Source organism: Sus scrofa, chromosome 1 (genome assembly GCF_054392235.1).
Source record: "Sus scrofa isolate SSC_HxYL_T2T_F1_AM1 chromosome 1, Sscrofa_HxYL_maternal_Yorkshire_Landrace_v2.0, whole genome shotgun sequence".
NCBI classification, from domain to species: Eukaryota; Metazoa; Chordata; class Mammalia; order Artiodactyla; family Suidae; genus Sus; species Sus scrofa.
Genome location: NC_139383.1, coordinates 174,250,659 through 174,273,249, shown reverse-complemented (window position 1 = coordinate 174,273,249; position 22,591 = coordinate 174,250,659). Strand labels below are relative to the sequence as shown.

Here is a 22,591-nt window from a genome sequence, read left to right as displayed (position 1 = left end):
CTTTTTCCTGTTAAGTATTTTCCACGATAAATGTCTCCTAAGGGATTAAGAAATTACTGCAAAATCACAAGGTATTCTAATGTCTCCAATCAGAATTTATAATATGGTGATGATCTCTACTTAGATTATAACATTATCCAATATACACAGACTTCTGATAGGTCTGTATTGCTTTGGAAAACCAAAGACTAATCATGACTTTCTTTTTTTCTGGATTCTGATTAGGCTTATTCTCTAATGATCAGAAACAATTGTTTATTGAGCACCTGCTGTGAGCAAATCAAATTGACTAAGTTAATATGCACTTTCAGTTTCTAATCAGGTATATGGCTTAACCATCAATAAGTTACAGAAACCAGGCACAAAGTATTTGCATTGTTCTGCATATAACTACCTCTTGGGCTCCAAGGATTTTTCATAATACTGTGTATCTGCTTCTGAAATAGATAATTCGCTATGTTCATTAGATTTTCTTTGTAAAAGATATCCATTTGGGCTTAATTTTTTGCTTATCGCCATTAGTTGGGCATAGGGTAGTGAGTTTATGGTATATTTTCCTTGCTCTCAGATTGTTGAGCTTCCTTAAGAATTCCTTTTACAGTCTCTGTGTTACCTCCTCGTAGGTCCTCTTCCTGACTACACCCCTCCAGAAATTTTCTCTTTTGAAAGCACTACTGGCTTTACTTTGTATGGGATGCTGTACAAACCTCATGATCTACAACCTGGAAAGAAATACCCTACTGTGCTATTTATATATGGTGGTCCTCAGGTGGGCATATTTATATACATACATATACATGTGTGAGTGTATAACTTTTCATTTTCTTTTTCTTTTAGGTGATTTGTTTGTTGAATGGCTGGGCAGTTGTTTAAGATTTGAACATTGCTGGGTGTCTGCTATTATTGACTCTGGCTTAATGCTCTAATTATCCAATTTAGGAATTCAGGAAGCTGGATTTTGTTAGATGGCTAATTTGAAAATCAATGTCAATTTCTTAATTTACAACGAGGTCTGTAACTGTCATGGGAAATGTAATATTCACATCAGTAGGGAAATGTGTTGTCTTCTAAGTAGGGAAACTTGTTTGGGAAATGAAATTAAATAATTAAATGTCTTATTAAATAAAGAATCTTAACGGATATTTTTGAAAGATTTGGTGGCCTAATGAATTCCCCCTCTTCATTCTAAGGCCATATCTCTCAAGCAAGCTATAATACTTTTATCAGCTACTTAAGGCAGCTGTACTACTATTCAGCACTGCAAGAAGTTTACACCTTGATTTTCTTTTCTTCTGGATTAGATATTAGGACATGAGTATTAAGTAAATTGACTATCAGATTAAAGTATTTTGGGTAGGTGAATTGGCTAATTGGTAATTTTTTGAAAGTTTAATCTTGGTTATCTATCTCACATTGAGCCCCTGAAGAAATTAGAATATAATTATGCTGTTTCTAGTACAACTCTCTTGTACTCAGTAAATATCCTTTATAGTTACACCCAGTTATTCAGATCTGGAAAAGTATCTAGATGTCAAGTTATCCCAAAAAAATCAAAGTAAACCATATAAGCCATAAGATCTCAGCAATGATGGTCATATATCAAGTTAAATCACTGCCATTTTTAGTGTGTTTTACAAACAAAACATGATTCACATTTATATTATAGTCATCTACACATAAAACATAGAAGAATAAATTAGACTTCTGTTAAAAACTTGGAGCTAAATCTTTATGAACTTAAAAAGCATAATATGAAGAAATCAAAGAGAGAAATTAAACTCTCAGAAGCTTTCTTGCTTTTTTTTTTTTGTATTATTTTGATATTAAGACCAAGTAAGAAGGATGTTTCTCCTTCCCAATGAAGAAGTGATATATGAGATGTGGAAACACACTATAAAAACTAGCTGGTTATTTAGATTTTAAGACTAAAGGACTCCTTATATTAGTAATTAAGTTTAAAAAGTCAAAGCCATATGAAAATATTATCAATAACACTAATCATTAGGGAAATACAAATCTAAATCACAGTAAGGGAGTTCCCATCGTGGCTCAGTGGTTAACAAATCCGACTAGGAACCATGAGGTTGCAGGTTCGATCCCTGGCCTTGCTCAGTGGGTTAAGGATCCAGCATTGCCATGAGCTGTGGTATAGGTTGCAGATGCGGCTTGGATCCCAAGTTGCTGTGGCTCAGGTGTAGGCCAGTGGCTACAGCTCTGATTCAACTGCTAGCCTGGGAACTTCCATATGCCACAGGAGCAGCCCTAGAAAAGGCAAAAAGACCAAAAAAATAGATAAATAAATAAATAAATAAATCACAGTAAGATACCACTCCATACCCTTTAGGATAGCTATTATTAAAAAAATAAAATAAAATAAACTAACAACTGTTATTAGAGTGTAGAAAAATTACAACTCTGATACATTGCTGATGGGAATGTAAAATTGTACAGCCACTCTGGAAAACAATATGACAGTAAATGACAAATTTAAATGTAGAGTTGATCTGGAGTTCCCGTCATGGCGCAGTGGTTAACGAACCTGACTAGGAACCATGGGGTTGCCGGTTCGATTCCTGGCCTTGCTCAGTGGGTTAAGGATCCGGCCTACAGCTCCGATTCAACCCAACCCCTAGCCTGGGAATCTCCATATGCCGTGGGAGCAGCCCTAGAAAAGACCAAAAAAAAAAAAAAAAAAGAAGAAGAAGAAGAAGAAATAAATGTAGAGTTGATCTGATCCAGTAATTCCATTTCAGGATGTACATCCAAAAGAATTGAAAGCTGAAACTTGAATAGATACTTGTATACCAATGTTGATTGAACATTATTCACAATAGCCAAAAGTGGAAGCAACCCCATTGTCCATTGACTGGTAATGGGTAAACGCAATGTGGTACATAGGGGAATATAATGCAGCATTTAAAGAAAAAAGGAGGAGTTCCCATTGTGGCGCAGCAGAAACAAATCTGACTAGTAACCATGAGGTTGCAGCTTCGATTGCTGGCCTCACTCAGTGGGTTAAGGGTCCAGCATTGCCTTGAGCTGTGGTGTAGGTCGCAGACACAGCTGGGATCCTCCCTTGCTGTGGCTATGGCTGTGGCTGGCAGCTGTAGCTCGGTTTCGACTCCTAGCCTAGGAACCTCCATATGCTGCGGGTGTGGCCCTAAAAAAGCAAAAAAGGAGGAAATTCTGACACATGCTACAATATGGATGAACCTTGAGACATTATGCTAAGTGAAATAAGCCAGACTCAGAAGGATATTGTATTATTCATGAAGTTCCCATCGTGGTGCAGCAGAAACAAATCTGACTAGGAACCATGAGGTTGCAGCTTCAATCCCTGGCCTTGTTCAGTGGGCTAAGGATCCAGCATTACTGTGAGCTGTAGTGTAGGTCGCAGATGTGGCTTGCATCTGGTGTGGCTGTGGCTGTGGCATAAGCCGGCAGCTGTAGCTCCAATTAGACCCCTAGCTTGGAAACCTCCATATGCCTCGAGAGCAACCCTAAAAAATAAATAAAATTTTTTAAAAGGCAAAAAAAGAGAAGGATATTGTATTATTCCACTTGTATGAGGTACCCAGAAGACACAAGTTCATAGAGACAGAAAGTAGGATAGAGGTTGTCAGGCACTGGAGGAGAGATAGGGAGTTAATTTCAGTAGATTAGAAATTTCTAGTTGGGATGATTAAGAAGCTCTGGAAATGTATAGTGGTTGCACAATAGTGTGAATGTACTTAATACTACTAAATTATGCATTTAAAATGGTTAAAGTGTATGTTTTACCATAATAGAAAAGGTCCTTGCTAGTGTAGTTAAAACTGTTTGTTTGGAGGATTTTATGAATATGACTGCATTTTTTTTGCTCTGTAGAAAGGTTTCTTTCTCAAATTATTCTTTGGAAGCATTCAAATTTGGTGAGGCCACAAGAGAATCTGGTATTCAGTTTGCAGGGAGATTTCACCATAAGACTTAACATGATAGAATGCTTCTGGTACTTGAACCCCCTAGGAGATCATTCATCCTCCTGTTTGATGACCATTTGGGTTAGTTATGAGGAGGTGCTTTAATGTAAGACCGGATCATTCAAATAGCACACAATAACCTTGAGAAATTTGATTAAACTGTATAAATGCTTCAGGCCATGTTTGTTCTTAGTGTATATTGAGGTCAAAGTGGAAATCTTTTGAATAGCAACAGTGTCACAATTTATAACATGAAGTGAATTTCTTAGTCACTAGATTTAGTGATGTCTGTAGTTGGACAAAAGTGAAATCCAAGTCGAAATTCCCACTGTGGCGCAGTGGGATCAGCAGACTCTCTGAGTGCTGGAACGGAGGTTCAATCCCCAGCCTGGCCCAGTGGGTTTAAGGATCCAGTGTTGCCAGGTAGAAGCTGTGGCTCAGATGTGGCCTAGGAACTCCATATGTTGCAGAATGACTAAAAAAAAAGAAAAAAGGAAAAAAAAAATACAAAAACAGATTACCTATTTTTTTTTACAGTGCAAAATCTGAGGAAATCAACAAATATTTTTCCCATTAAAGTCAATAAGTCTTAGTTCTTTAAACTTTTCATTGATAACAGTTGTATATTTTTAAATGTTTATTTATGGAGTTCCTGTCATAGCTCAGGAGTTAATGAATCTGACTGGCATCCATGAGAATGCAGTTTCAATCCTTGGCCTCACTCAGCGGATTAAGGATCTGGCGTTGCCATGAGCTGTGGTATAGGTCGAAGACTCAGCTCGGATCCTGAGTTGCTGTGGCTGTGGTGTAGACCAGCAGCTACAGCTCCAATTCAACCCCTAGCCTGAGAATCTCCATATGCAAAAAAAAAGTTTATTTAACAAATATTTAATGATGCTTCCTCTGTGCCAGACACTGTTCTGCAAATATAAGTACACAAGAGCGGGTTAAATCAGCAGAACACGGATTTTGAAGAACTGACACAGAAGAAGACTTTTGAATTCTTAATGCGAAAGAACATTTTGTTTAAGCACCTTCTAAGAAGAGGCAGGTCTCCGGGCTGCAAAGGCAGAAAAACTGACTCTGGGGGAAAATATTCCTAAAAGGCAATCGAGGTCATCTTCTGTGATTGACAGCAGGCAAAGAAGTGAGTTAGTTGGAGTTCCCTGGTGGCTCAGTGGGGTAAGGATCCAGCATTGTACTGCTGTGGCCCAGGTCCGATCCCTGGCCTGGGACTTAGGCATGCCACAGGTGCGGCCAAGAAAAAAAAGAAGTAGTGAGCTGGTTTTCTTACATGTTCATATTTGTGTTCTTCTAATCCTTGTACTTCTTTTTTATGCTCCCTCTCTTTAAAAATAAGAACCTTTGGCTTTAAAAACAAGAACCTGAACCTGTGGCTCAGCAGGTTATGAATCCTACTAGTATCCATGAGGATGTAAGCTCGATCCCTGGCCTTGCTCAGTGGGTTAAGGATCTGGCATTGCTTCAAGCTGTGGTATAGGTCACAGATGTTGCTTGGGTATAGCATTGCTGTGGCCGTGGTGTAGGCTGACAGCTGCAGCTCCGATTCAGCCCCTAGCCTGGGAACTTCCATATGACACAGGTGCAGCCCCCCTCCAAAAAACTAACAAGCACCTTTGCCCACCAAACCCCTCCTCCCAAGGTAGAAAAGAAAAACATCATTCTCCTGTTTCTATTTTTCATTCATTCATTTGGCAAATAATTATTGCGTTCCTATTATGTACCAGGTACTATTCTAGGCAGTGAGGATACCATAGTGAACAAGTCAAAAGATTTCCACTTTGACCTCAATATACACTAAGAACAAACATGGCCTGAAGCATTTATACTGTTTATACAAGTCTTATATCTTCTTCAATGTCCTACTCTCAAGGAGTTTAGCGAGGAAAATAATAAGAAACATATAAATTACACACATTGTATACACTTTATATAATGGAAGTGTTATGAATAACTGTTAGGAAAGAGGATGGCAAAGTGATTAAAATGGGAGTTCTGATTGAAAGGTCAAGAAAGCTCTCTGAGGGTACAGAAGATTAGAAGAAATGAGCCTTGTTAACGATCTAGAGGAAGAGCATTCCAGACAGAGAGGATAGTAAGTGTCAAGGCCCTGGGGTTAGAACCAACTTGTTATAGTTGATAATAAAGTTAGAATACAGTGCTAAAGGTGGGAAATGGTATGAGATGAGGTCGGAGAAATAGCCAAGGACTAGGCAACAGAGGGTCACAAAGGTAGTGGTGAGGAGTTTAGATCTTATTTTGATCTAAACCCCTCCCATTAGAAAGGAGCTAAGCTGTAAAGTCATACCTGTTTTACATTTTTAAAACATCGTTCTGTTACTATGAGAACAGGCTATATGGAGGACAAGAATAGAAACAAAGACCAGTTTGGCAGTTGTTACAGTGGTACTAAACATCCAAAAGTTCAAAAAGACAAGATTTTTATACCTCCCATCTAGCCCTTATTGAATGAAAATAGCATTGATTCTTACTTTAACTCGTCTGACCTGATTTTCCCATTGGTTTGAGCCGGAGAACACCTTCTCATTTTTGCCAAAATATTTTTTTTTTGGTTTATTATCTTAGTGTCCCCCAAACCTTTAACTTCTATAACTTTCTGCCCATTAATTAAAGTCTTCTTTTCACGAAATAGTTTCCTTTTTTTTTTTTTTTTTTTTTTTTTTTTGGTCTTTTTGCCTTTTCTAGGGCTGCTCCCTCGGCATATGGAGGTTCCCAGGCTAGGGGTCTAATCGGAGCTGTAGCCACCGGCCTACACCACGGCCACAGCAACGTGGAATCCGAGCCGCATCTGCGACCTACACCACAGCTCACGGCAATGCCGGATCGTTAACCCACTGAACAAGGGCAGGGCTCGAACCCGCAACCTCATGGTTCCTAGTCGGATTTGTTAACCACTGTGCCACGACGGGAACTCCGACAAAATAGTTTATTTCTGATGAAGCATCAAACTGCACTTAATTTCTCAGTCTTTTCAAAGTTTCGTTTCTAGGGCATAAAGTTATTTAAGAATTATCTTACCTTTTGCACTGATCTGTGTAACGAAAAAAGGAAGCTAACTGGTCATGGTGTTTCATTAAAATACTTAAGTTTTCCATTTACTAGTTAGAGACAGTCCCAAGAAAAGGCAAGTAGGGAAGAAAAATGATATTATTCTGTCATCCTTGGGGTAGAAATAATCATTCTAGTAACTTTTTCTATAGGCTAGGTTAAATCTCTTGTGTATAATTAATACCTTGGTTATAGTTTTAAAAGCCTGTAGTTGCTCAGTAATTGCTCTGAACCTTGAGTGTAAAGAAAGAAAAGAAGTAACGTGAACATGATAAGATTTATGTTAACTTAAAAATATTATCAGGGATGGGGAAGTGGAGAATTGCTAATCAACAGGCATAAAAAATTATTATTATTATTTGCTTTTTGTGGCATAGAGGCAAATTGAAGTTCCCAGGCTAGGGGTCGAATTGGAGCTGCAGCCTATGCCACAGCCACTTGGGATCCAAGCTGCATCTGTGACCTATACCACAGCTCACGGCAATACCAGATTCTTAACCCATTGAGTGAGGCCAGGGTTCAAACCCACATTCTCATGGATACTAGTCGGGTTTGTTACTACTGAGCCACAACAGGAACTCCAAATAATTCTTTTATACTTTTTTTTTTTTTTTTTTAATTTTTTGGCTGTGCCTATGGCATGCAGAAGTTCTTGGGCCAGGGGTTGAAACCATGCTACAGCAGTGACACAAGCCATAGCAGTGACAATGCCAAATCCTTAACCTGCTGAGCCACCAAGGAACTCCAGAAAAAAAATTATTTTCTTTTTTTTGGCTGCCCTGCCACATCTTGTGGATTTCCCAGGCCGGGGATCAGATCTGATCTGAGCTGCAGTTGTGACCTACGCCATAGTGGCAGCAATGTCAGATCCTTAACCCACCATGCTGAGCCAGGGATCAAACCTGCATGCCAGCACACCAGAGATGCTGTTTATCTCATTGTGCCACAGCAGCAACTCTCAAAAAATTCTTAATCGTGCAAAATAAGTAAGTTTTAGAGATCTGCTATACAATATTGCCCTGTGATTAACAATACTGTGTTGTACACTTAAAATCTTAAGAGGGTGGGAGTTCCCGTCGTGCCGCAGCAGTAATGAACTGACTAGGATCCATGAGGAGGCAGGTCCAATCCCTGGCCTTGCTCAGTGGGTTAAGGATCCAGTGTTGCCATGAGCTGTGGAGTAGGTCTGAGATGCAGCTTGGATCTTGTATGGCTATGGCTATGGTGTAGGTTGCGGCTGTAGCTCTGATTTGACCCTTAGCCTGGTAATTTCCATATGCTACAGATGCAGCCCTAAAAAGCAAAAAAAAAAAAAATTTAAGAGGGTCAATCTCATGTTAAGTGTTCTTGCCACAAGAAATATAACTTCAGGAGTTCCCGTCTTGGCCCAGCAGAAACGAATCCGACTAGGAACCATGAGGATGTGGGTTCGATCCCTGGCCTCGCGCAGTGGGTTGGAGATCTGGCGTTGCCGTGAGCTGTGGTGTAGATCGAAGACACGGCTTGGATCTGGCGTTGCTGTGGCTCTGGCGTAGGCCGGCGGCAGTGGCTCCGATTGGACCCCTAGCCCGGGAACCTCCATGTGCCGTGGGTGTGGCCCTAAAGGGACCAGAAAAAAAAAAAAGGAAAATATAACTTCATTTTATAGGCAAAATAATATTTTAAGCTTTCTATTTTTTGCAGCATCTTGCCTTTCTTATGCTTTTGTATGCCACCATATAATAAATTTCACTGAAGTTGTATTTCTTCCTCAGGTGCAGTTGGTGAATAATCGATTTAAAGGAATCAAGTATTTCCGATTGAATACCCTAGCCTCTCTGGGTTATGTGGTGGTAGTGATAGACAACAGGGGATCCTGTCACCGAGGGCTTAAATTTGAAGGCGCCTTTAAATATAAAATGGTGTGTGAACGTACATTTTTCTCTTAAAGACATTTACATTTTTGGGTGCATTATTTGGTGTGAAATCCCAGAGAAAGAGTTGGGGGAAGGGGCTATGGGTGAGTGCTTGTGTGCATGTATGGTCATGTGTTAGGATTTGTGGGGTGGGTGGGGGAGGGAAGATGCAATTTGATATTCACTACCTCTATGTAACTTTGGGGAGCTGAGATAGAACAACTTTTACATAGAAACCCTTCTTCCATTTTATATGTCCAGTTTAGCCTGAAGGCAGCACGTTTAGTTTTCAGCACATTTAGTTTCCTGTACACTATTAGAGGAATAATTGAGATTTGTTCTGTCCTCTGTAAAGAGAGAAACCAACTGGTTAGTGCCTTCCTTGTGACAAGCCTCTTTCTCTCTACAGGAAGCTTTAAATGCTACCTTTTAGAGATGCCCCATGTCCTTTCTGCTGCTTTGGGAAATGATGAGAATCCGATGTTCCTTTTGCACAGTAAGGCAGTTACTGTGTTTGCCAGTGTATTGGACATGATGAGTAAGACATGGGGATATTCTCCCACAGCCAGTTCTTTGACCTTATGTTGTATTCTCATGTAAGTTTTTTGTTTTTATTTTTGTTTTTGGCTCAGTGAATTGAGATTGTGTGCACTGGCAGGCCTAGTAATACAGACAGGGTGGTGGTGATCAGAACTAGGTCTTAAAGAGGATTTTTTAGAAATTGTATGTTCAGTTCCTAGAGGGAGATGTTGGGGAAATAGGAGGTTAAGGCCTCAAGAGTGATTCCTTCTGCTTTATTGCGTTAAGTTTTAAAAAGGAGAAGTAAAATTATTCAACCACTTAAGGGGGCTGATCTTTTATCTTTGGGTATAGGAAGGCTTGTTACAAGGAAGATGCTGACCTCTTAGCAGACAACAGAACAAATGGAAATGGGAAATACCCATTTGGCAAGGGGTATTTGGGTCACAGTAGGAAAGAACTTTATGACGAAGGGGTAACTTAAACTCTAGGACAGGCTAGCAATAGAGGCTATAGGCTCCTGTCTTTAAATAGAGTTAAAAACCTTTTTCTTGAGCAGCAGAATCTAAATTGATAATTAGTTCTTATCTTAAAAAACTACAGGTATTTTTAGTATAAACAACTACAGCTTTAAAAACACTCTTATAATGGGATTTTTATTCATCAGAATCAGTGACATGTTTTCCCTTTTTGACAGGGTCAAATAGAAATTGACGATCAGGTGGAAGGACTCCAATATCTAGCCTCTCAATATGATTTCATTGACTTAGATCGTGTGGGCATCCATGGCTGGTCCTATGGAGGATACCTCTCTCTGATGGCATTAATGCAGAGGTCAGATATCTTCAGGGTATGTGACTTCCTATTGTACTCCCTTTTTGCAGTAAGCATAGAATTTTCTCTAAATTGAGATATGAGAAAATGCCAATTATCTAAAGGTTTACAGAGTTGACAGTATTATAAGAAGTTAAGATTTGTATGTTTAATAGCTTATAAAATAATAGATATAGCTTATCAACTTGTGATATCTATGTGAGATATATGTTTACATGTCTTTATGTATTTCTGTTAAAACACTCGTCAACTTGATCAGTTATTGGCTCTTCATAGACATATGCCAAAGATTATGCTAGATAGTCACGATCATTAAAACACATACATACATTTTGGATTTTACTTATTTAACTATTGGACTATAGTCTCTAACGGCAGGAACCTGTCTGCCCCATGCTGTATCCTTAGCAGCCAAGCACAATGCTTGGCACATAGTAGACCCTAAGTAAATCTGTACTGAATGAATAAACTATTACAGAGTTCCCATTGTGGCTCAGTGGGTCACAAACCTGACTAGTATCTATGAGGATTTGGGTTCAATCCTTGACCTTGCTCAGTGGGTTGGGGATGCAGTGTTGCTGTGGCTGTGGTGTAGGCTGGCAGCTGTGGCTCTGATTCACCCCCTGGCCTGGGAACTTCCATATGCCACAGATGTAGCCCTAAAAAGAAAATAAACTATTAAATATATAAACAATTATTATAGTTCTATAAACAACTTCTTAGAAAAATATGCTAAAGATTATATTTTCTTAGAAGAAAATATAAAAAGATGCTAACAAGGAGTTCCCAATGTGGCTCAGTAATGAACCTAACTAATATCTGTGAAGACGAGGGTTTGATCCTGGCCTTGTTCAGTTGGTTAAGGATCAGGCATTGCCATGAGCTGTGGTGTAGGCTGCAGACGCATCTCTGATCCCTGCATTGCTGTGGCTGTGGTGTAGGCTGGCAGTTACATCTTTGATTCATCCCCTAACCTGCGAACTTCTATATGCTGTGGGTGCAGCCCTAAAAAGACAAAAAAAGAGAGAGAGAGATGCTAACAGTTGTTAAGGAAATGGGAATTATGGGTAGCATTTTTCTTTTTTAATATTTCAATAACATGATTTTATTTTATGGTGAAGAATTTTTATTTTTAAGAATAAAAATGATGGGCTTTTGTTCTTACATATATATTCAGATAATCTTTATTTATAATAACCACAAAATGAACTCTGAAAACTTCCATAATTTTCCCAGGTTTGCAACTGTCAAGAAAGCAATTAAAATGTTTGAATATAAAACTGTTTGGGGAGCCTTAAAATGAGGCAAATATTTAGTGCTTAAATATATTTCATTCATTGTTGTAAATTCTGTGCTACCAATAGAAGCTTAAAAGAAAAAAAACTGCTTTTCCTATATAAAGCTGATACTTGTCCCATATTTTTTTCCCCAGGAGCAGAAATGAGTTTACACTGAGGCATTCATATGTTCTAACTGCCTCCCTTTTTAACAGAGACCACTGTTTATGTTTCAACTAGCCTAAGTTAAGGATTTGGTGTGTGGCACAGCTGTGGAACATGAAGCTGAGTGACTGACTCACAAAGTATCAAATTCTTGACCTTGGCACTCTGCTTTGGTTTTCTGAGTTGCCTGAGATCATGTATGCCCCAGTTGTAGGGCTAAAGCCTAAGGATAATTTTAGCCTGTAAATTTGCTGTTACAAACTCTCAGTGCTAGCCATTCTTTTCTGAACCACACTTGACTGTCCCTGTTATCTTATGTAGGTTGCTATTGCTGGGGCCCCAGTCACTCTGTGGATCTTCTATGATACAGGCTATACGGAGCGTTATATGGGTCACCCTGACCAGAATGAACAGGGCTATTACTTAGGATCTGTGGCCATGCAAGCAGAGAAGTTCCCCTCTGAGTAAGTTCATGCTTTAAAATGAAGATTATAAATTTTGAATTGTCTTTTTAAAAATTGTCTTCAATAGTAATGAAAACTACAAATACAACAAAATCAAGACCAGTAGTTTATAGAATACTAAAAGGCGTGGCTGGAGTTGCTGTCATGGCTCAGTGGAAACCTGACTAGTATCCATGAGGACACACGTTCATTCCCTGGCCTTGCTCAGTGGGTTAGGTTAAGGATCCGGCATTGCCCTAAGCTGTGGTGTAGGTCGAAGACGCGGCTGGGATCTGGCATGGCTGTGGCTGTGGTGAAGGCCAGTGGCTACAGCTCCAATTCGACCCCTAGCCTGGGAACCTTCATATGCTGCGGGTGTGGCCTTAAAAAGACAAATAAATAAATAAAATAAATAAATAAAAGGCATGGCTATTTCTCAAAGGTAGATTATAGGCTAGTTCATAAAATATGGGTTTTTTTTTTTACAAGTTGTATTTGAAGGAATTATATAAGTGCTGAAAGAAGCTTAAGTACACGTGTTTCAATGTGGAAAAAAATTATATTTCTGCTTACATATGTATTATAAATAATGTATATGATTTTTCTTTTTTATAGGGACATGGTATAATTATTAATGTATTCTAGTATTTTAATAGTAAATTGAACACATGATTTAATTTTTTAAAGTCTTTCATTACATGTAGCATCTTAATATATAACTAATATAATATTGAAATATTGAATCTTTAATCTAACATTACAGTATAAGGAAGTTAACATAGTTAATTGTGATCAGTTTTAAGGAATTAAGTAGTTTTCCCAAATACTTTTTTTTTTTTTTTTGCCTAATCTGATATTTCTATTTCTGCAGACCAAATCGTTTACTACTCTTACATGGGTTCTTAGATGAGAATGTCCATTTTGCACACACCAGTATATTACTGAGTTTTTTAGTGAGGGCTGGAAAGCCTTATGATTTACAGGTGAGTTCTTTTACATTTTCTGATTAAAACAGTTGTGATTAGTGATTGATTATTTTGAAGTATAATAAACTATGAAGTAAGGTTGAATTTTCAGCTGTGACCACCCTCTGCTTAAGAGAGCTAAAAGAATAGACATAGTTAGCAGTGTCTCGAGCTGGATAAAAATTAAGATTCTCTTGAAGTCAGGCTGAAAATTGACCTGTTGGATTACATGATTGTGTATCTCTATCTGCTTTCAGTTTGTAATCATGGACAAAATGACAGGAGTCCATTCATTATTCTCCTTTGCTTTTCTTCTTCCCCTTGGAAGAGGGAGGGAATGCTACTTGATTTCACTGTTGTAAAGGATTTTCAGAACTTGATTACGTGGTCCTTTAATTATCTTTTATTTTATATTGGAGCAGACACCAGGAAGTTACCTCCATTGCTCCATTATTCAAAAAAAAAAAAAAAAATCTTTTAAGAGAAGCTGTTCTTCTTTTCTACTCCTTACACAGATTGGGTGTTCATAAGAAATGAAAAAGACTGCTTTTTTCCCTTTTTTATGTTTCAGTTGACATGTATGTGGTAAACTATGAGATATTTGTCTGTAGCAATAGTTTTCAAACGTTTTGGTCTCAGGACCCCTTTGTATACCAAAAAGTTGTTCTTTTTTTTTTGGCTTTTTGCCTTTTTGCCTTTTCTAGGGCCGCTACCGCGGCATATGGAGATTCCCAAGCTAGGGGTCGAATCGGAGCTGTAGCCGTCGGCCTGCACCAGGGCCACAGCAACGTGGGATCCTAGCCTCATCTGTGACCTACACCACAGCTCACGGCAATGCCGGATCGTTAATCCACTGAGCAAGGCCAGGGATTGAACCTGCAACCTCATGGTTCCTAGTCGGATTCATTAACCACTGAGCCACAATGGGAACTCCAAAAAGCTTTTTTTTATGTGAGATATATCAATCAGTATTTCTCATATAAGATATTAAGACTAAGAAAATGTTTTAATATTTATTTATTTAAAATTAACAATGATAAACTATTACATGTTAACATAATTTTTTATGCAGGGAAAAATTTTTCAAAACAAAACTTACTGAGAAAGTTATTTTAAAATTCTTTTACATCTTAATAAATCCCTTTAATGTCTAGCTTAATAAGAAAGACTTGAATTTTCATATCTACTTCACATACAATCTTTTGTAAAATGTTGTTTTGGCTAAAGTAAATGAAGAAATTTCAGCCTCACAAAATATGTAATTTAAGAAATGGAAAAAAATTTAAAAATAAAAAATAATAAAACCAAACACAACAAAACAAAAAAAAATGGAATTCCCGTCATGGCTCTGGTTAATGAACCCAACTAGCATCCACAAGGACGGGGGTTTGATCCCTGGCCTCGCTCAGTGGGTTAAGGATCCAGTGTTGCCCTGAGCTGTGGTGTAGGGCGAAGATGAGGCTCAGATCCTGCATTGCTGTGGCTGTGGCTCAGGCCAGCAGCTGTGGCTCCACTTTTACCCCTAACCTGGGAATCTCCATATGCTGCCAGTGCAGCCCTAAAAGACAAAAACAAACAAAAAAGAAATGGGAGTAATCTTTTAGTTTTTTCAGATAATTGTGGCTTTCTTCTTTGTTATTACTATACCAAAACGGGACAAATAATAGTTTCTTAAAGGTTAGTTTTATTGTAGAATCTGAAGCCATATATATAAGTTTTTCATACTCTATTACAGTCTGTTGGATCTTGTACTTCAAATGAATTTTTTACCCATGCATTGGTCCTCTGGAAAATATTGGTTCATTGTGTTATGCCAGTCCTCTAAATGTTGATTAATCTCATTATACAATATTTTAAAAATCACATATATTGATATCACCACTGATGTCAACAAAAAGTCTCTAAGTATTGGGAAACTCATGAGCTAGTAGTGATAGATGCAATTCTAATTTTCATTTAAAAGCTCAAAATTTGGAGTTCCTGGCACAGTACAGTGGGAACAAATCTAACTAGGAACCATGAGGTTGTGGGTTTAATCCCTGGCCTTGCTCAGTGGGTTAACGATCTGGCGTTGCCATGAGCTGTGGTGTAGGTCATAGACGTGGCTTGGATCCTGAGTTGCTGTGTCTGTGGCTTAGGCTGGTTGGCTACAGCTCTGATTTGACCCCTAGCCTAGGAACCCCCATATGCTGCAGGTGTGGCCCTAAAAAGCAAAAATAAATAAATAAAATAAAATAAAAATTCAAAATTTATTATTGGCAATAAATGCTGTCAATGTTATACTTGGAGTGACCAGCTCACATCAATTTGAGAAATCATTTGCCAGATACCTAAGTCTGAATCACCATGTTGTCATTCTTTTCAAGTGAAAAATGAAGTCCCATTTAGAAACTCAATTGTACAAGTACTTTTCCTTGAGGCATCCTGTAGTAGAGGTGCTTTATTCATTCTTCACATTTCATCACCACAGAATATTAAAAATACCTCTACTTGGGGTTGCAGTTTATTTTATTTTTTTTATTTTTTATTTTTTTTCTTTTTGCTATTTCTTGGGCTGCTCCTGCGGCACATGGAGGTTCCCAGGCTAGGGGTCGAATCGGAGCGGTAGCCACCGGCCTATGCCAGAGCCACAGCAACGCGGGATCCAAGCCACGTCTGCAACCTACACCACAGCTCACGGCAACGCCGGATCTTTAACCCACTGAGCAAGGGCAGGGACCGAACCCTCAACCTCATGGTTCTTAGTCGGATTCGTTAACCACTGCGCCACAACGGGAACTCCGGGGTTGCAGTTTAATAAAATTCTAATTTTACTGCTACTTAAGTAAAATTGGCATTTTTCCTTGTTTACTGCAAATGTATGTCACTGCTTTGATTCATGCTAAGGCACTAGCACTTTTACCTACCATTGCCTTTCATAATCAGTGCAAATGCCAACACAATGAATAAAGGCAAATAACATCTTGGGATACACAAGGTCAAATAACATCAAGGTCAAATTACTTTGACCTTGTGTATCCCTTGAAAGGGTTTCTGAGGACCCCAGAGGCCTTCAGATAATGTGTACTTATCTGTACACATTAAAAGTACACATTCACATTAACTTGGAGAACCACTGATCTACAAATAAATCTTTTTGTAAGTCTAGTGGTACCTAGGGAATCATGAAAAGAAGAGTTCCCGTCGTGGCGCAGCAGAAATGAATCCGACTAGGAACCATGAGGTTGTGGATTGGATCCCTGGCCTCTATCAGTGGATTAAGGACCAGGCGTTGCTGTGAGCTATGGTGCAGGTCGAAGATGGGGCTCTCAGATCTGGATCTGGCATTGCTGTGGCTCTGGCGTAGGCCAGTAGCAACAGCTTGGATTAGACCCCTAGTCTGAGAACCTCCACATGCCTTGGGTGTGGCCCTAAAAAGACAAAAGAAAAATAAAATAAAAAAGTAAAAACAAGAGAAGGGCCTTTAGATAGGATGTATGCTTATAATATCTTGGAGAAGCTCTGCTCTGTGTTATTCATCTTGTAGAAAATCTCCTGAAAGCTTAGGAAGGAGATGTATTATTAAATTCTTACTTTGTGTATTTTGGTTTTGTTGTTGTTAAGATCTATCCTCAGGAGAGACACAGCATAAGAGTTCCTGAATCTGGAGAACATTATGAACTGCATCTTTTGCACTACCTTCAAGAAAACCTTGGATCACGTATTGCTGCTCTGAAAGTGATATAATTCTGACCTGTGTAGAACTCTGGTATACACTGGCTGTTTAACCAAATGAGGAGGGTTAATCGGTAGAGAATGGTTCATCACATTTTGGTACCTGCCACATAACATCTACTTCTGAAAATATTTTGGTGCCATGCAGGTGTTTACAGCTTGTGGACAGTAATCTAATACCTTAACCACACACACACAAAATTGAATGACACGTATTTCTAAGGCACCCAGCAATACCATGAGAATTACTGAAAGAAATAAGACATTAGCACCGTGTATCCATACTACCTTATTTTCATTTTTAATAGCATTATGAACCTCATGGATTTAATTAGTGTATTTTTACAGTATACTTCTGAGTTTGTTAAAATATGATGATATTAGTGATTGGTTTGGTTCAATTCAAGAATCTCTGACTAGTTACAGATTTGATAGCACTTAAATGTAATTGAATAGCTTATATACTTCATTGCTTGGGGTGTATCCAGCATGTTTCAAACTAATCACTATTAAACCTATGGCTTAACCAGTCATTAATGATTTTTCAAGGATAACTTAGTGGCCTCCTAAAGACACTTATTTTGTTTCATTCAAACTCTGACCAGTTTATAGCCAATTTAAACTGTATCTAGTATAAATAGTTCTCTTTGATGATATGACCGAGTGGGTTTTTTCCTTTCACATAAAGACAAGTAACTGTATATGTAGCATGAATTTAATTAGTCTTATAATATTAATAATTACAGGCAGGAAAATTTTAATCAAATGATTAGAGCTTAAATATTTGCAGGCAATTTCCCTTAAGAAATGAAAAAAAGTACACATTCACTTAGATTCTTCAGAAAATTTAATGGTGCCAGTTTCTACTGGGTATTTCCTCATCAAAATGTTTCAGAGTTTTAGGGTGATGGAAGGGAATTTCAGTGGGTTTGGGGAGACTCTAGGGTGTGGAGAATGACAGGGAGAGGATAAGGCAAGGGTTTGCTTAAGAGCTAAGCAAAAGCATAATTTGTCTAAAAATACCCATGAAAAAGTTTGGGAATTGAAATTTAAACTCCTAGAATATTAGTTAAGGAAACCAAAATTAAGAAATCATACTCTTGCCAACACAGTTACAGCCTAATATTATTCAGGGGAGAAGGTCCTTAGAGTTTTATAATTCTGATTCTGATTTTTTTTTTATTATTTTCTTTAACTTTGGAAACCTTACAAATTGAAACTGTCTTTAACCTTTTTAAATTATTTGAGCATTATTTAGATATTGTGAGCTTGAAACAAAGAGGTTTCCAGACAACCTCTTTACCATAAACCGATCCCTGATAAACCATGGCTCTTTTTTTCAGTGTTCAGAGCTTATAAGCAGTTTCTTGAGTGGCCATTTTCCTGGTTTAGCCCTAGCACTTGACTGTTGAGGGAGCTCATAGTGCCGACTGGTGCCGATTGGGATCTGTCATCTTAGAATCTTAGGGTGCTAGATGGGTCACATTGGAGCCAGTGGCAGAGAAGGCACCTATGAGTTTGACCCTTTTTATCATAAGCCTCAGTGTTTGGAAAGTTGTTATCAGTGCTTTTAAAACAACGCTCCAAAACAAAAAGAATCAAACAAAAAAACCTCCTGTTCTTTCTCACCACTACAGAGAGAGTAGATTTCTCCCCTAGAGAGCACAGCCTCCATTACTAAGGACAGCGACTGTGTGTCAGAGGTGGACTTTACCATTGAGGGCCATATGGGAGCTGGACGAAGTCCAGGGATGGCAGAGTGACCCGGCGGTTCTGTCCGTGGAAGGTTTTTGGGTTTTGCTGTTTTTGTATTTACACTGTATAATAGGTACCATACCTATATTTTCCTTATTGTCTGTATATGTTTTGATTTTCTTGTTTATGATATTTTCCCATGCCGAGATTTGTTTATATATTTTTCAATGTTAAATTAAATTGATTTGGGTAACTTTTCTTCCCCAAGAAAGTGTTTTCCCCCATATGAAGATGGTTTTTGTTTGTGAATTAGTTGGCCTCCAAGGATCTATCCTTATATATATGCAAAGTAGTAATGGCATACAGTGGCTTTTAGACAGCTGCTTATTTGAAACCTCTTATCCAGTACAGCTGTTTCTCCAAAATGGCATCTCCTCTTTTACCAAAACAAACCTTAAAGAACCTCATGGACGCTTGAATTCATAGGTGTTTTCCTCTGGCATCTTGCCTTCTACTTTTCTCCTATCACAAGGAATGCTTCTCTTATAATTCCCAGTCAGTTAAAGGCCATTCTCCTTCTATAGTGGGAAAAATACCTGACTGAATTCACTTGCAGAAAGTTGGTTTGACTGAATTTGATTTTAAAATCAATGTGGAAAACATCATAGTCAATTCAGGCAATCAGTAGAAATCTCACTAAAGCTATTTGTACTTTGTGTACGGGTAACATCTTACAAGGCAAGAGTATATAAAAGTAGCAGCCTTTTTAGTGAGACCCCAAAAGCACATCAAAGGGGGTTTTTGCAGCTTGATAAATGGGTGCGCTTGAACAACTGTCATCAGGTATGGTGGCTTGTGCATTGCTGAGCGGTGGGACTCAAAATCTAAGATTCATTTGAAATGCTTATGAAAAGAAATGCAGTCTTGAACCTCACTCATAGAAACTTGGACTTGGTTGATTTAAATGGAGACCAGGAATCTGCCTTTCTCACAAGTTTTCCAGGTGACTCTAAAGCAAGTCATTTGAAGGCTACTTTGAGAAACTCTTCCATAGAGAATGAATTGGATTAAGAAAATAACAGGTGATATTTTACACTGGACTGTTCTACAGGAGCCTCAAACAATAGTCAAGATAGCTACTCATCTGTGATAACAACTATTGGCCCCTTTTCACTCTGAAAGAAGCAGAAGATGTCATTAACTGTATATCCATCTTCTTTGTCTGGAGGTTAATTTTGGAATGAAGGTTTTTCCCTCTATGCCATTCCTGGCTAGTTTCCAAAGTCTCATACAAGAAGATGAAGTCACAATGCATGCATTCTTTTTCAAAAGAATGAGATGTAGATATTGATGCTTACTTTTTTACTAGTTTTAGTTCTTACAGAAGGTGTATCCCACCTCTCTGTAACCTTGTTCTCTCTTTAGGTAAAAGGATTCCTGTAAGATCCCTCATTATTATAGAATCATAAAATTTTCAAGCTGTTATACCTTTGATATAATGTAATATTTTCACTTTTTAGAGGAGGAACCTACATAGAGAGAGAGGAGAAACTATTACCCATGACCACACAGCCAGTTAGTGTTCAGTTGGTACTAGACTAGATTCCATCCAGATATCCTGACTCATGGTAGTTAAATAATATGTAGAAAGGCAAATTTTTAAAGAAGTATTTATTAATATATTCCTATGAAACATTTAAAAAATAACATAAAATGGTTAATTTTTCCATTCTAAAGTAAATGCTAAGCATGCTTATTAATGAAGCAGTACTTCTAATTAGTATATGACATTCTGAAGTTAATTAAAATTGTTACATTAAATGTGTCTTCCTTGGTGTAGCAGGGGATTTGGGGATTGGGATATATAGTAGAGTGCTTGCTTAAGCCTGGGAGCCCAAATTATAGCTATTTAAAGTAAGAAAAGAGACATGGCCATAGCTAAACTGAGCTATGTAAGGTGAGTGTTCATTCCCAGCAGACATAAAGGAATAAGGAAGCTTTCCTAACTTCCACCTCCCCAACCCCACCCAGCCTCACCTCTCCATCTTGCACCCTGAAATGTGGAGACACATCAGTGCAAGGTGCCGGCTCCTGCTTTTTTTATTTTGTCAAGAGGCAGTTTTAGGTAATCATTTGAGAGGTCCCTCGCAGAGAGAGAGAAAAAAAATAGTGTTTGTATGTTTGTTTTTAAATAACCCAAGTACAGATTTATGTTGTATTCAGCACAATTGGAGTTCAGGTCTTTAATTTTAGAACATAAAGTGCCTGCTGTTTTAAGCATTGACTTGTATAAAAAGAATTGCATGTCTCACTCCAGTAAGTTTATGGGTTTTCTCATTTTCAGCTACTTGGCTCTTAATCATGTAAAGTGAAACATTAGTTTTGTTGCATTTTATTACAGGTTCTTTGTTGCAATAAAAGATGCTGCTAAAATTAATTGATGTAAATATTCCTTTTTACCCCATTCCCTATTTGTACAGTCTTGCCTTGATTAGTGGCAACTATGAGTGATTAACACACATGAACAAGGTCATGTGCTTGCAGTGAAGAAGAGGGACTGCAAGGTGATTTCATGGGGTTTCTAGTATAAACACTAACCAAACCCAGAGGTAGGTGTGCAGAGAACTGTTTTGTACCTGTGAGTGGTTCCCAGAACCCACCGTTGGTACTACAAGGGTGGGTGGTACTTGGACCCCTGATGAGCATATCTTCCCTGAGCAGCTGGGAGTTTCTCCGGAGTCCCTCTTGGAGCTGATAGTGGTTTCTGCATGCTTCCCAGGAAATTTCAAGGGAGTCCAGTATACTATTTTATTCAGAGATTTATCTGACAATACTTGGTCTTTTGGAGCTGTACTAGAGGAAGGGTGGAGGAAAGAAAAAGCAGATGAACCCTTCTAAAATTAGTAAGTTTGGGAGTTCCCGTCGTGGTGCAGTGGTTAACGAATCCGACTAGGAACCATGAGGTTGCGGGTTCGGTCCCTGCCCTTGCTCAGTGGGTTAACAATCCAGCATTGCCGTGTACTGTGGTGTAGGTTGCAGATGCGGCTTGGATCCCGCGTTGCTGTGGCTCTGGTGTAGGCCGGTGGCTACAGCTCCAATTGGACCCCTAGCCTGGGAATCTCCATATGCCATGGGAGCGGCCCAAGAAATAGCAAAAAGACAAAAATAAATAAATAAATGAAATTAGTAAGTTTAGGTTTGTCTGATAATCTCTCCAGAACAGACACTCAGTCTGAATTCTATAACCCTCTGAAGTTGTATCCAAAATATTACATGTTTGAGTGGAGGTGCATTCTAGGCACAAGGGCTTTGGCATTATCAGGTTCTCAAAGGGATAATAATTTTTTAAAAAGAAGAACCACTGCTGTGTTATATATTAGGGTCTTAAATTTTCATTTGTATACAGATATTTTTAGAAATAAAGATTATGCAGGGTACTGCTGTAGACCCATCCTTTTTAACTCATGACACATTAAAAAAGACACTTATATGACTCAGGGATAAGCCGAGGTACACTGGATTAACCTGTTGAGTTTTCTAACAGCCAGAAAGGTCCAGCCAGACCCACCCAAACTCTAAAGAGATTAATACCTTAATATACATAAAATTCATTTACGGCACTCCAGATGGGAAACTTTTTTTTTTTTTTGGTCCTTTTAGGGCTGCACAGCCGTGCCAGATCTGAGCCACGTCTGCAATCTACACCACAGCTCACAGCAACCTTAACCCAGTGAGCGAGGCCAGGAATTGAACTGGAAACCTTATGGTTCCTAGTTGGATTCGTTTCCGCTGTGCCACAACAGGAACTCCCAGATGGGAAAATTTTATAGATTACTTTGGTCTCCTCCTTTCAGCCAGGTTTTTTTTTTTTTTTTTTTTAACCAACCAGTTTTTTGTTGTTGTTTTTACCCACACGTGTAACATATGGAAGTTACTGGGCTAGGGATTGAATCTGAGCTGCAGCTGCCGCCTACATTCGCCACAGCTGCTCGGCCAAGATTTATTGTTCATCAGAAATCTGTTTTCAACCTGGCC

The 22,591-nt window shown here is 38.5% G+C and overlaps 1 protein-coding gene across 3 annotated transcripts in view; it reads left to right on the top strand.

Moving 5' to 3' along the window:
• The window catches only part of DPP8 (dipeptidyl peptidase 8), a 70,502-nt gene extending 49,509 nt beyond the window's left edge, over window positions 1–20,993 (top strand). For 2 of the 3 annotated variants that reach the window (XM_001929097.7, XM_005659849.4), the window contains exons 16-21: window positions 624–769; window positions 8,804–8,950; window positions 10,161–10,313; window positions 12,061–12,203; window positions 13,054–13,165; window positions 16,751–20,993. In XM_001929097.7, coding sequence (XP_001929132.3) covers window positions 624–769; window positions 8,804–8,950; window positions 10,161–10,313; window positions 12,061–12,203; window positions 13,054–13,165; window positions 16,751–16,873 — 824 coding nt within the window. In that variant the 3' untranslated portion in view covers window positions 16,874–20,993. Of the gene's footprint in view, window positions 1–623; window positions 770–8,803; window positions 8,951–9,353; window positions 9,541–10,160; window positions 10,314–12,060; window positions 12,204–13,053; window positions 13,166–16,750 lie in introns of those variants that run through there. The other variant, XM_084978844.1, reaches the window with a different exon arrangement.
• The last annotated feature ends 1,598 nt before the right edge of the window (window positions 20,994–22,591 follow it).